This window comes from Capra hircus, chromosome 11 (genome assembly GCF_001704415.2).
Source record: "Capra hircus breed San Clemente chromosome 11, ASM170441v1, whole genome shotgun sequence".
Classification (NCBI taxonomy): Eukaryota; Metazoa; Chordata; class Mammalia; order Artiodactyla; family Bovidae; genus Capra; species Capra hircus.
Window position 1 is genome coordinate 12,869,692 of NC_030818.1, and position 14,790 is coordinate 12,884,481.

At 57.1% G+C, this 14,790-nt stretch overlaps 1 protein-coding gene across 23 annotated transcripts in view; it reads right to left on the minus strand.

Annotated features, from left to right (window-relative positions):
* DYSF (dysferlin) overlaps positions 1 to 14,790 on the minus strand; it is a 225,932-nt gene that overhangs the window by 92,517 nt on the left and 118,625 nt on the right. For all 23 annotated transcript variants that reach the window (XM_018055066.1, XM_018055062.1, XM_018055052.1 and 20 more), the window contains 2 exons: positions 1,374 to 1,467; positions 835 to 912 (listed from right to left, as the gene is read on the minus strand). In XM_018055066.1, coding sequence (XP_017910555.1) covers positions 835 to 912; positions 1,374 to 1,467 — 172 coding nt within the window. The remainder of the gene's footprint in view (positions 1 to 834; positions 913 to 1,373; positions 1,468 to 14,790) is intronic.

A 14,790-nucleotide genomic window follows, 5' to 3' on the forward strand; every position in this document is an offset into this window, starting at 1 on the left:
GAAGTCCATTTGTGTGTTAGGATCTGTTTGAAATCAGGAGAGTGACAGGACCAGATCTGTCTGGGGTGGTGTGGAAGGTCACAGGGAGGCCAGGAAATGACCAGCGTGCTCAGATAAAAGGGCATGGCCAGTGCGAGACAGCAGCCACAATGCTGAACAGGAGGGAACAGTCTCCGAGACTCGGGAGCCAGAATCAACAGAGCTGGGCACCTGCTTGTTTCCAGCCTGATGGGCAGTACAGGCACATCGAAGCGATGCCAGGACCGAGGGAGGAAGTGAAGGGGGGCCTGGATCTGGGGGAAGGGGGCCCAAGGAGTTCGTTTGGAACAAGATGAACTGCGGTGACTGAGTCTTCCAGAGGAGACACTGAAAACACAGCTGCGTATAAGGGGCTTCTAGAAACTAAAAACCTGGAAGTTTCCCTGACATGAGCAGTTCCTGGGTTGGTAGGGGGACCCTAGTGTCCAAAGAAGAGAACACACGGAACTTCTCGGGGGCATCAGGCTCAGGGGGCAGTGAAGTGGTTAGCAGGAACAGATGGAGCAGAAAGCTGCAGGAGACCAGGAAAGAGGGGTGTCCCAGGGCCAAGGCCAGAGGGGCTCTCAGGGGGCGACAGTCAGTACAGCCAAACCCGACAGAGGGGTCAAGGAGGCCCCTGCAACCCAGAGACACAGTGGGCTTACAGCAGCCCCTAACTCCACAAACCGAACAGACACAGCGCCCACCCTCGATCAGGGGAAGCCCAGGCCACGTTCCCTGTGGGCCGAAGGCCCTACGACTCTGTTCCCAGCTCTCAGTTCCTGGCCCCTGGCTCTCCCCACTCCCCCCACCTACCGGAAAAAGAGTCCTTGTCCATTGCAGGCAGATCCCGGGCCTGGTACATGTAGCAGCGTAGATGGTAGCGGTTCCCATCTGCACCAGAGAAGAAACAGATGCCGAGTGAGGGGCTGCGGGTGACAGGATCTGGGGCTGGAGGATGGAACGTGTCTCTAGGAAAGCAGTGGACAGAGGGGCTGGACGATAGACTACACGTGCTAGGCTCTCAGGATCAGGAGAGCAGACCACAGCCCAAAGGCGGAGCCACAGAACAATGCGTCCTGGGCCCTGGTGAGCACTGGGGAGGGGCAGGGAAGGGGGAAGGGGTCAAATGAACCACAGGGACAGCCAGAATGCACCGCGCCTTGAACGCTGGACTTCAGGCTCAGCGTCGACACGGACACCACACACGGACACACACACGACACTGACCCAGCAACACAGACGCAGCTCTCCACAGCCCCTGCACATACACCTGACCACGTAACCCACACAACCAGAGGCGTGAGAGGGACCCATCCGTGCCACCCCCACAGATGCCTCCAAGCATCACTTACAGTCAAAGATGCAGGAAATCGTGGGTCTGTTCACACCAAAACTCAAGGTGGAGACGGACACGGAATCTTCACTCCTGTCATCCACCACGCCACCCTGGGGACACAGAGCTGGTCACAGCAGATTCTGACCCCAGAGGCTGGGGGTGGTGGGGAGACCGGCTCAGATAGTCAGGTCTCCAGGGTCCTTTAGACAAGGCTCTAAAGCGCTAATTTCACTCCAGATCCCACTGTCGAGTCCACAGGGAAAAGTCTCTCCCTTTCTAGTGGAGACTAGACAAGCCAGAAGGGGGTTTTGAGTTGTTCCAGCCCAAGAGGTTAGAGTTTGATAGGAGGAAGGACTCAGGGGCTCTCCGGGGTGGGGGTGGGAGTGGGGAGGAATCCATCGGGGTCTGCCCAGGGTGAGGGGTTATGGGGAGCCCAAGTCTGGAGGGCCTCGAACAGCATCTCTGTCCTCCCCTGCCTGGACACAGGGCTGGTGTGGGGACACACGGGCACACAGCTGGGTCCCCAGCTCTGCAGAGAAGCTGTGCTGTGTCTTTTCATCTCTTACCAGCTCCCACTGTGCTAAGGGTCAGAGGAGCCGAGCCTGGGGACAAGGGCATGGTGGGGGGTGGGGGCATCTACACTCAGGCTCAGAAGCTCTGCATCAAGCTAGATGCCCAGTCCCCGCCCCTGTCCTCGCTGACCACGGGGCCATAAATCGCCTTCCCTGGACCACACGGCCCGGTGCCCTGCATCCCTCCACCACCGCCTCTGCCACATGGCAGCCCCTCCTCGAGGATGAGCCCCAGCAGGAGTCAAGGCCCCCGGAAAAAAACAGGAAACGTGCCCGTCACACGGCAGCCCGCCCTTCCAGACCTGGCCTTCTAGGACACCAGTTCCACCAGCCTCTCGTGGCAGGAGCCCAGCAGAAGGGCCAGGGAGAGCTGCACAGCCTTCCTCTGCCACCCGCTCCCTCTGCTGGCCCTTCCCCTCTCCCCACACTGTCATCCGCCCCAGTTCCTCTTCCCAACACCCAAGCACGCCCACCCTTGAAAGAAAACCCAGCCTCCCTTCCCATGGCCTTTTCAACCCACCCAGGCCCACCCAGAATAGCCACTCCCCAAGGCCTTTCTGCTGGGCCACACTGCCCTCTACCTAGCAGCAGCCAGCTCCCAGGAGTCTCGACCTCCCCCCAGGCCCTGCAGCTACACCCCCACCCCCACCCGCACCTCCAAATACAAGAGGCGCGGCCACTCCAAACCATGCCCACCCTCAGGGCCTAGCTTCAGGCCCCTGGTCCAAGAAGCCTCCCTGGATACCTGTCCCCTTCAATCATGTCCTACCCTTTGTGACCCCATGGACTGTAGCCCACCCGGGTCCTCTGTCCATGGAATTCTCCAAGCAAGAATACTGGAGTGGGTTGCCATTTCCTTCTCCAGGGGATCTTCCTGACTCGACCCAGGGATCAAACCTGGGTCTCCTACACTGCAGCCAGATTCTTTACCATCTAAGCCACCAGGGAAGCCCCAGGTATCTGTAAGCGTGGGAGAGTTCTGCAATGTCTGTCTCATGGGGCTGCCTGATTGTTAAGAAGATGAATTATATGCTGTGTTGGCACACAACTTGGCACGTAATAAATCAATAAATATTTGCTATTAATGATCTTATGAGAGAAATGAAGCGTGGGGTGGGGTGAGGGGAGAGGTCATAAACTATGAAGTCAGTAATTGTGCTCAGGGGTGGTATTCATATATCCTGTATTTGGTCAAAATTATTCCAGGAGTGGGAAAAGTGGACATTTCAGCACAAAGCCACCGTCCTGGGCAGAAATCAAAATCAGTGAGTCAAGCAGTCTCTCTCTATACACACAGACACACACACACACATGCGCACACACACACATGCGCACACACACACATGCGCACACACAGGAGGGCAGGGAGGGGTGTCACACAGCATACAGGTGAAAACCCCAAAGCCACCACATTTACAGTCCTCGGTCTCGGCAGGTGTGAGCCCGGCCCCGCCACCCTTGCCAAGTCCAACAGCTAATGGGTCTGGTAACAGGGTCTAAAAGGCCACAGGTGGGACCCGACTCGGGGCCCATCAGGTGCAGGGACACCCAGGAAAGCAGGCCAGGAAGCTAGGAACAGGGTGTGACCAGCCCCCAGGTGCCACAGGGCTCAGCGCCTCCAGCAGCTCATACACTTTGGGGTGGTGGCGGGGGAAGTCTGGAGGGATTCTGTAGCCCCTCATCTCAGCCAGCCACACACACATACGCACTCCACTCGCAAGTAGGGCGCTGAGGGGAGTGTCAGGAGGGAAGCCACCTCTGGCGGCCACAGGCCCCATGAGTCCTCTCCCCCCGGGGGCCTGCAAGGGCCATCCATGCCCCCACTGAATGGCCTGTGCCTAGGGCTTTGGCAGCACTTTCTGGGTCTCCGTCCAAAGGCACGGCTGCCTGCCTGTGATGAAAGAAAGCATCCTCCTCCCTGGGGTTTCCACGAAGGCCAGGCCTGGTGCCTCAGAAGCAACTCAGTCCTGGCCCACGGCAGCCCTGGCACCAACGGTGACACCCTTCAGAGGCAGAACCGCACTTCTTCAGATACGGCCCTCTCGCTGCCGAGGCGCTGCCACCTGCCCAGCCTCCAGAAGGGGCCCGCAGCTGTCCACCCCGGTCCACAGGGCCTCTGTCCACCCCCACCTGCTGCCAAGGGCGGGAAGAAGCTGGGACAACCAGGGCGACAGACACACCTTGAGCCAGGCTGAGGGGCCCCCACTAAGCTCAGTGGCCCCCGAGGAGCTCCAGTCCTGAAGTCAGCCTGATTTTCACACTGGGCACAATTCTACCCACACAGCAGCCAGTGTCTTTACATCCTCCGGCCCCATGACCCTCCCGGGGCACCTGGGCTCTTCACGCGTCCCCTTCAGACCCTGGGAGCAGAGTAGGGGCCAGCCCTCCTCCCAGTCTGGCTGCAGCCTCTGCATTGAGTCTGCCACGGTCAGGACACTCACTCCCAAAGGCCCAGAGCCCTGCTGCCTCCACGTGCAAACCACCCCCAGGGCCCCCTTCCCACCCCAGGCCTCTTGCACAGCGATTCCTCCGCTCTACTCTTTCTCTGCCTGTCTCCTCAGATGTCCAGTCTCACCTCCAAGGTCACCTTGCTGGGAGTTGGGCGCCTCCCAGGTGCTCCCAGGTGCTCCCACAGAACCCTTACTACATATACCGCCTTCCCTTGTAAAGCTCTATTTTCCTTCTCTGCCCCTCTCACAGAGAGCTCTGGGCAGTTCCCACCGTGTACCCAGCGGGACTCTCACCCACAGTGGTGCTCAGGGGTAACTGGAGGAAAGGTGAAGGGATGAAGGCATGGGCACACACCTTTCTGGGGAGAGCTGACGATGAAGGCCAGCCCATCGCCCAGGTCAGGGGATCAACCTGCGCACTAACACAGGTAATCCAACGTCACGCTTTTTCCACTTGGAAGAGTACTTTCGGCTGTGGACGTGCACAGCTCACGTTCAGGGAATTTCTCTCAAAGCAAACCATGCAGCCTCATGAAAAGCTGGTTTGGGAACTTCTGGGAAGCATCTCCCGCCCGCCTGCCCTCCCCTCTGACATTCTGCTTGTGTTCATTAAACACGTGCTTTGTGCCAGGTCTTTCCCACATTCCAGCTGAAAAAGAGGTACTGCTGCTTGTGGAGACATCAAATGTCAGCTCCCCAGAGAGGCCACCCCCGTCCAAATGTCAAAAGCCACGCTCACAGCCACACCATCACACACCCAGCCCACACACCCCAACCCCACAAAGCAGCCCTCCACTCTCTTCTTCAGCTCTCCTTTTCCTCACAGCACTCACCACCCTGCATGTCTGCTATATGAACATTTTTGTTTCTTGTCTCTCCAGGCTGTAGAATCCAGGCTTCACAAGGGCACTGCTGTGTCCCCAGAGCCTGCTACAACACCCAGCATGGAGAAGCCCTCAGCAAACATTTACTGATCAAGGAATAAAATCCAGGCTTGAGCCCCCATCTCCTATCTCATAACCACCCGTTTTCTGGAGAGAATTATTTGGGGCTAAAGAAAATTTCTGGGTGGAGACTGATTTGAGGGATGGATACCCTGAGATAGCAATGGTGTCGGCAGAGAGGAGAAGCGAAGACCAGTGGAGGTTCAGCAGGGATGACCCAAGCTGCCACCCTTGGCATCCATCCTCACCTCGGAATCCTGCCAACACCTTACCACCTCACAACAGGGACTGTCACTGTTCTGTCCTCAACGCAGGCAAACTACGGCACGCACAAGCAACCACCGTGCGGCAGAAGAGCGCCCTGCAGCTCCCTGACACTACAGTGCCCGTGCGCAGAGCAGACCATCAGGGCAACTCACTCACTTTACAGACCCTGAAGCTCGACATCAAGAACATCAGGCTGTCAGCCCCTGGGCATCGAGCTGCACGTCACACACTGGGAAGGTGGGGGGAAGGTGCCTGGAGCTCACCACGTGGGTCAGAGGAGGCAGCTGGGGATGCCACCAGAAAGTCCAGTTCCTGAAACTGATTCCTCACCGTGAAGTGACCATCATGGTAACACTCACCTCGATGGGCTACTGAGGCAAATGCAGGGGTTTCCAGTCTTGGCACTGCTGACATTTGGGGCTGCATAACTCTTTGTTATGGGGGCCGTCCTGTGCATTGGATGTTTAGCAGCATCCCTGGAAGCTACATATTAGATGCCCATAGCTGCCCCCAGCTCTCTGCTGTAATCACCAAAAATATCTCCAGACACTGTCAAATATCCCCTGGGGGTAGGTGTGGGATATAAATTGTCCTCAGCTGAGAGCCACTGGTGGAAATTAAATGAAATGTACCCGCAGCCTGGACAGGTACCTGGCACATAATCAGATTCAGCGGTGCCAGTTTAACTCTTTCATCTCACCAGTCTCATGCTAAGCAATACCTCCCCCGTCTTAATCCCGGTCCTCTGAACCCTTTAACTCTGGAATCCACCACCATCCCCCTGCCACAGGGCCTTGGCACTGGTTGTGCTCACCACCTGGAATGCCCTCCAGACAAGCTAACTTGAGTTCTTTCCTCAACTCAGTCTTCAGAGGCCTGGACACTTCCTAGACTACTGCCCTGCCTTCGTCAGCAGCCCCTACCCAGATTCTCCAGACATCTCTGCTGCATGCATCCGTCCATGTGTGTGAGGCACGCACATTTCTTCATCCCCCGGCACCCAGCCCAGCGTCTGGCACTTAGTAGCATCCAGTGAAGACATCACAAGTCACCAGCATCCCCACCCTAAGGTATGTGCACAGCGCTCAGGTCTACGGTCCCGGGCAAAGGGAAAGAAACTGCATCCGACAGCACCTCACACTCTCCTGGCGCTCAGAGTCAGATGTCACCCGAGGAAGAGCAGGATGTAGGCTCACTTACCCCCCAGAAGGGGCCATTTGTAGGACGGAATGGAACAGAGTGGGCCCCCTGTTCAGGAAGGCTTCCAGGAGGAGGAGAAAAAAGAAGGGTGCTGAACAGGGGGAACAGCAGCACGCTGAAGGCCTGACCCCCCGCCCCCAAGATCAGGGAAGACTTGGCTACAGGAGTGAGGCCAGGGCAGGGCAACGTTGGGAGAAGTAGGGCTGGCTTCCTTGTGCTCTCACTAGGACGGAAGCCTGAGCAGAGCCAGGCTGCAGGGGCGGCTGACGGTCTGGTTTCCACCCGCCCACCTTCACCCCCACTCCACACTGACACTCTTCCCCAGGCCAGGCCCGGGGCATTGGGTTTCCCACAGTCACATTCCTGCCTCCATAGCTCATGCCGATGTGACTCCCGGGCTGGCGCTGGCAGCCACGCGGTCTGTGGCCACGCACTCGGTCTTGGGGCTAGCTGTGGGAGGGAGCCTGCTGCTCACCCAGGGACTGGGCGGCCTCCAGCCCGCGGCTGCCCCGCTGGCGGCCACGGGTCCCTGGAGGTGCCTGAGCTCAGGAGGGTGAGGAACTCTCCTTCCCAGGTGTACCCGGCTCCTTCAGGCCACCCCCCGAGCCAGGGGCCAAGCCCACCTCCTCTGCTGTAGGCGGACGTCCCGGGACCCCAGCCACCACGCCGGGAAGAGGTGGGGAGGTTCTCCGGAAACAAGCAGCCTAGGAAAGGGCCTCCTTGACCCACCTAAAGGGGATCCAAGACCAAGCGCCAGACCGCTGGTGTTTCTGAAAGTCTTTCTGCACGTGGGCTATCACACACATGCCTCCTTCCTCTGACAGCACTCACACCCCACACAGGGCCCAGAGGTCTGGTTCAGGATCCGTAAAGTGGAGGCAGGGAGGAGCAGAAGGGGCCAGAGTCAAGGTGGATGCCGCAGAAAGACATAAGCTGAGCCGCAGGGCTCAGTGAGTGGGGGACAGAAGCACAGAAGCCTCGCTCACGTGGTCAGGAAACGGCGGAACCCCCCAGGTGGCTCCAGGGCCCCCAGGGAGACCCTGCTCCAGCAGAGTCAAGCATGTGCGCTTCAGGGGCAGCCGCACACCACCCCCGCCTTATGTGAAGGACTCAGTTCCTCTGTAGGATGGCCAAAGAGACGGGAAGGGTGCTGCGATGGGGAGCCCCCATCCTTCGCTTTAAGTAGACAGGATCAGGGAACCCTCGAGAGGAGCAGGCGCTGGAGCCGGCTGGCATGACTCAGGAGAGATCATTAAATCTCCGGCCATCCGCAAGCCATTTGTTAAACACAGCCATTTGTAAAAATTAAATCATAGGAACGTGTAACTTCAGAAATTTTTTTAAAAGAAAGGTAATAAATCCTCAAACTCATCACTTCCAAATTACCCCACGACCTTTGTGAACCTGCTCCTGACGTGCTTTCCATCTCGCGCGTCTGTGAGGTGGAAACTCTGGATGAGCGCTGTGTGACGGTGAGCTGTGCCCGTCTCCTCCCATACCCACGTTCTGTGCCTTCACATTGATACCTTGAAACTGGCCTTGGCACGGAGAGTTACACCATATCGGCAAATGCTACAGACAGAGCTGGATTTGTTCTCTGAATGTTTTTCCAGAGAGTCAGTTGTAAAACAGACAGGCCTCAGGTGACCCGCCAGGATCTCTTCTTCACCCTGGGCTCTGCTGGGACAGGCAAACAGCAAATGGCGATACAGAGAAGAGTGCGCTAAGCCCTGTACAACCCCACCATTATCCACAAGACTCTCCATAAGATTCAGTGAAGAAGAATTACTACTTGAGGAAATACCACCCAAAGAATCATTGCTTGTTTCCTCTGTGCCTCAGCTTGCTGCTCTGTAAAATGGGAGCGCCGATAAATACCTACCTCTTAGGATTGTCAGGAGGCCTAAATGAGATAGCACATGAACAGGGCAGAGGGCACTGCCTGAACAGTTGTTCAGCTTTGTCCATATAGGGCCCGAAGGCTCTGCTGCAGCCCCTCAGTGGCTGTGGCGGCAGGACGACAGCCACAGACCACGCGCACAAGGACGAGCGTGGCTGTGCTAACACAGCCTTGTCTACGCCAACAGGCAGAGAGCCGGACTGGGCCAGCGGGCCGCCGTTTGCCTGCACCTGCTCTGTAGGGGAGGTGGTTATTTTCTGTGCTGTTACCACCTCCATAAGTTAAGTGAGAAAACTGAGGCCTGGAGATTCACGTGTTCCTCCGGGTCGCCTGGGAAATTCGCTGGCAGAGCCCAGGATCTCCCGGGACCCCCTCAGGGCTCCTCCCAGCTCCTGCTTTCCTATCAGAACTCAGCACCTGAGCAGGGATCTGGGTAGGATGGGACTAAGTGCCAAGTCAGGCCCTGGGGAGTCCACACCCGTGTCCCTGCCCAGGCTGCCTGGCCCCAGCTTCCAGGGAAACCCCACACAGGCCCACAGTCCAGGCCAGAGGAGGAGAACCCTGTAAAAGAGGAAGCTCTGGAACACACAGCCCTCCCTTCCCAATCAGGGTTGATTGCAACCTTAAGTGGAATAGCAGGCGAGTGTGCAACCCCATTTAATTTACAGCTGGAGCCAGGGCTTGAAAGCAGCTGTGAAACTCCTTACAAAGCTACTGGCTGGCCCCCCGGGAACTTGAGAGTGGAATTAGGAAACCTGGAGAATCCACAATGCCACGTGTGGGCTGGCGCGAGTGTCTGTGTCTGTGTGTACGTGTGTGTCCCTCCAGGCTTTCCAGGTCTCTGAAGTCTGCAGAGCACACTCAAATGGGTATTAGGCCATGCCAGAGTGCCTCCGTAGTCAGGACAACTGTACATCCTGGTTGGCCTGGAATGGTCTGAGCTTAGCCTGTTTTCCAGCATGAATTTTAAATCTCTAGATCAGACAATGGGCTTCCCAGGTCACACTAGTGGTAAAGAACCCTCCTGCCAAAACAGGAGATATAAGAGATACAGGTTCTATCCCTGGGTCGGGAAGATCCCTTGGAGGAGGGCATGGCAACCCACTCCAGTGTTCTTGCCTGGAGAATCCCCATGGACAGAGGAGCCTGGCAGGCTACAATCCACAAGGTCGCAAAGAGTCGGATACAATTGCAGCAACTTAGCATGCATGCAGACCAGATCTTAAATTATAAGGTCACCCTAGCAACTGCGGACGCAGACCCTCATGCATGCATAATGGCACACATGGGGGACACCTGTCACATTCACCCCACTGTAACACCCAGTCCAGGCTCGCCTCTGTGCTGACGTTCTGTCTCAGGTCCATGGACACACACGTTTCAGCAGACACACTCAGGCTTCAGCATCTAGCTCTTGAGCAAGGTAGACCCGAAGTCCGTGTATTTAGAGGATTCACTCAAGTGGTCCTTCTATGCAGGGAGCCAGCAGCCCTCAAATCGCCCCACAGCACAATACCAGGTGTGACAAGTGCTCCACGAGGACATTCAAGAGACACAGAGACACCTTCCAATGGCCCACACACCCAGCCAGGGGCCTTGGCCACTTAGTAAGGCCAAGGCCTCTCACCTCCCTGGAACTGCCCTTGCTCAAAGTACCCACTCTAGGAAGCATGCCTAGGTGCCCTGCACATAACGCCAGATTTCATCCAGGTCCAGAGATGGGCCTTGCCCTCCCCACCCACATCTGACCTCCTTTTCAGCCAGTTCAAACCCCAAATTACTCCTCTCTGGCACCAACCTCTCCCTGACCCTCTTCCTAGCATTTCCAACTCCCCAGCTGCCCTTCTCTGCCCCTGACTAGGGCTGGGGATTCCTGTCTCTATGGGTCCTCTGCACTTCAGGTCAGGACCCATAGAGACAGGGCCCTGCCAACCAATTGGAGGCTTCATGGCTGGAGTCAGTGGTGCCAACTGCCCAGGGAGGGCACGCTGCCTGGCTACAAGATGAGGAGGGGGCTGCACCCTGCCCAGGAAGTTCCCTGGGACCCCACTCAAGGGTCCTCTATAGGGGAGGACTTCGTGCCTTAACAGCAGTGGGGAGATGAACCTGGGAAGCCTGCTGTTCTGGCCTTGGTTCTAGAACTGACCCACGCTGTGCTGCAGGGCAAACACCTCAGGCCCCAGTTTCTTCTGGGATCACATTAGGGCTCAGAGTTCTAGAGCTGCGCTATCCAACAGAACTTTCTATAAAGACGGAACTGTTCTATACTGTCTAGTGGTAGCCACTAGCCAGGCATGGCAGTTGAGTTGTTGAAATGTGGCCAGAGTGACTGGCAAGCTGAATTTTCTTATTTTAATCACTTTAAATGTAAATTTAAAGAGCCACACCTGGCTATTAGCGTAGTTCCAGAACCTCCATCTTCCCAACCATAAAATGGGTATAATCATAAAATCCAGCCTTCTGGGGTCACTGTGAGGATGAAATGAGACAATGAACATATAGCTCTCAACCTGGTCTTTGGCACAAGGCAAAATAGATTTTAGTAATTTTTACTCTCTTTGAGATCCTAGCTTTTCTTGAGAACTGGAGAAAACCATAGGCCTCACCCTTACCCAACACAGACATACACACTGCACACGCCATATACATCCATACACACCACACACGGGCTTACACTTCGGACACACGTGCACACAGATCACACGTGCACACTCACAGCTCTGCACCCAATGTCAAGCACCCAGGTGGAGAGTGCTTCCGAACACGTAAGTTCCTTCCAGCTCTAAAACTCTCCCGGGCTGAGGAGCGCACTAGCCGAACCTGCATCTCCTCCTCCCTGCCCAGGCTCAGGCATCTCAGAAAACCCTTCTAAACTCTGCAGGCGGAGCGCAGAGACAGGGCTCTGGAAAAATCCTCGCGCAAGGAGGGCAGGCCCAGGGCAAGGGCCACAGGACGGATTCTGTGAGCTCATCCCCAGCAGCCGTCACCAGGGTTCTCAGAGAAGCCGGTGGCGTCGGGAGGGGGTGACTGGGTCGGAGCCGGCGGTGGCGGTGGCGGCGGCAGCGAGGGGTGTGGGGCGAGGAGAGGGAGGCTGGATGGAACACGCTATAATAGCAGCTTTGTACTCTGCTTCCCAGCTCCCTGGGAACGCCAGGAAGATTATGAAACCCGGTGTCTTTGGGAATGCCAGGATATTAGCTGGAAAAAGAATAATACGAAAATAAAATAATGCTCGCGATGGAGACAGCAGACGATTAGCAGACAGAGGCAGGGCCTCCCGCTCCGCAGAGGGAGCCAGGCTTGGCCCCAGCAGAAGGCTTCAGGGAAAGGCTGCCCGTGCTAATGAGCAGACAGGGCCTGCCTTCCAGCGAGACGTCTTCAGGAGCGGAGCTGGCAAGTGAGGCCCGGCCTGCTGGTGGACTCATGGGCCAGGGGACAGGCGGTAGGAGGCAAGGGGGCGCCATAGGCCTGGCCCTTGGGCCCAGACATCCAGAAATGTCAGATTACCAGCAAGGCCACCTGGCCACCACCCACAGTCCTAGATTCCTCCAAGCTCTGCCTCCCCAGGGCCTCCTCTAAGAAGCTCAGCTCATTAGACGCTGTCACTCTGGAATGACTCTCAGTCTGTACTTCAAAGATGCAGATTCTGTTGGGCTTATTTGCATGCAGATGTGAATATCCCTCTTCCTAATCAGACAGGGGTTTCCTATGAGCCCGGTCCATCAGGTGGATCACTAGAAGAAAAGATCACCTTCTCCCACGAAGAAACAGGGAGGACATGTCACCTTTCCCTGCCTCCCTCTCTAGGACCCTGGCCACACACCTTCAGCCCGGAAGAGACAGCTCCCCTCCCCCAGAGGGGCATTCAGTCAAGTAGGGGGCCGATGTGACTGCGCCCCTCATCTTCAGGCTGTTCTATGCAGCTGACATCCCGGCTACTCAAAGACAGTCCTGAGATCAGCATCCCTGGAGGCCCATTAGAAATGAAGACTCTCGAGCCCCACTCAGACAGCAGATCAAAAGTGTGCATTTTAACAAGATCCCTAGATGGGTCCTAAGTTCATTAAAACTGAGAAACACTTCTTTACATGGGTTATGACTTCGTTCCTTACAAGAACCCATGGATGTAGTGATTTTCGTAAGTAAGGTAACAGAGCCACTAAAGATCAAGTAACCTATCCATAGTGGAAGCAGAGGAAGCAGCATTCAAACCAAACCAGTGCCATTTGGAAGCCTCACCCACCCACTTCCACACTCCTGCCAAGGGAAGCAGCAGGCATCAGTGACCAGTGGGCAAAGGCCAGTACCTGGAACAATTAGACTGGTCCTGACGTCCGGAAAACCCAACCACCCAACCGTCTGCCCTGATGCTAGAGCATCAGTTCTCCCCGAGATGAAGGCCAGCAGACTCGGGAGTGGGAACCTGGGCTGTCCCTGGTCCTGGCAGGAGGCAGGTAAACATGACCGTGGAAGGACAGTGTGTGTGTGTGTGTGTGTGTGTGTGCGTGCACGTGCATCTGTGTGTGTGTATGCGCACATCTGTGTGTGTGTGTGTGCTCTCATGCTGATGAGGGGTGGTCTTTGGCTCAACTAGGGTGATCTAGTCAGTTCCTACCCAATGGGCCTGTGGCCCTGTCCAAATGCTGGTCACACCTAAAGACTGTGTCCCCTAGTCTTCACAGACCCAGCCACTCTGACCACTGTCCGCCTCTGGCTCCCTATATCAGCAAAGCTCCCCCACGACTCCAGGCTTCACTGCCCTGATCTCTTCCACAGATCACAGGCGGCTCACGTCTGCATCATCCCCAGTCACCTTCCCACTTGACTTGACATTTGATTTCAGGGCTCCCTCACAACATTTTCTCCCACGTAAAGAGTAAACGGATTGGTTTCTCAGTTCTGGGAAATGCCCGCCTTCGCTCTCCCAGTCACCGAGCCATGAAAGCTTGGCAGTGGGTCCCCCAGCCTCGCTCGCCTTCTTCCCCTCGATCGCCGCCAGCCCCAGAGCCGTCCACGCTTCCCTCCATGTGTCTCGGGGCCACCTCTGGCCAGGCGCCCTCTCTCCACCCAGCCCCTCCCTCCCCTCGCAGCTGAGGCTCAGCCCCCATACCCCCGGTCTCCCTGCCCTGGGGCCGCCTGGCAGGCAGCCGCCAGATCCATCTTCCCCACACAGCACTTCACGTCTGTGTCACGCTCGCCAGGGCCAACCAGGAACTCATCGCAGCCCCAGGCCCACCCACCCCACTGCCTGGCGAGGGGGTGGCCCTACTGTCCATCCGGCGGAGCCTCTGACACCCACCTGACCCTTCCCTCCCCAAGCCTTGCCACTCCACCTCCGTCCATTCCACCCTCTTGGCCCCCACCCCAGATGGTCACCCCCTCCCAGATCTCTAACCAAGCCTGCTGGGGGTCTCGCGATGGAAGGCTCTCCCTCCCCAGCCGTCCTCCACGGTTACCCGATGAGGGCCCTAAAACCCAGCTCTGCCAGCGCGCTCCTCCTCCCCTCGGCAGTCCACTCGCTCCCTACTGCTCATTCAAGAGCGCGCGGTCATCTGCGCCCTGTGCCTGGCACCGTTCAGGCTTGTTTCCTTCCCAGATGCTCTTCTCCCCAACCTGGTGGGGCTGTCGGCCGCAAAGAAAAGGGGGGCGTGGCCCAAGACAGTCAATCAGAACATTCCGTTCCTCGCCTTCGGGCTCAGGCACTGGCGTGGGCACAGGGCCCAGGAGAGCTGGTCAGTCGCACACGAGACGGCCCTGGCCTCCCGAGAGAGTGCACTCTTCCCTTGGGGTCTCCAGCTGCGAGGAAAGAGGAGGCCAGCTGGGCTCTGCGGGCTGTAAAGATGGTGGCAGCCTCCGTCACGGGCACCATCTTTGCCACCACATGGAATGAGCCAGTGTGAGAATGGGGCCAAGGCCGTGGGGCAAGTCAGAAACACAGAGCCCCAAGGACACTGTGTGAGCCCCTGGCTTCTGCCAGGCCTGATGCCTGATTCACCCCGTGATGAATCAGATTCCCCGCCATCTGAGCCTTAAGCTCTTTTCCTCTCTTCAGCCCACTTGGGTTGCATTTCTATCTGATGAAAACAAGCCCTGGCCCCTT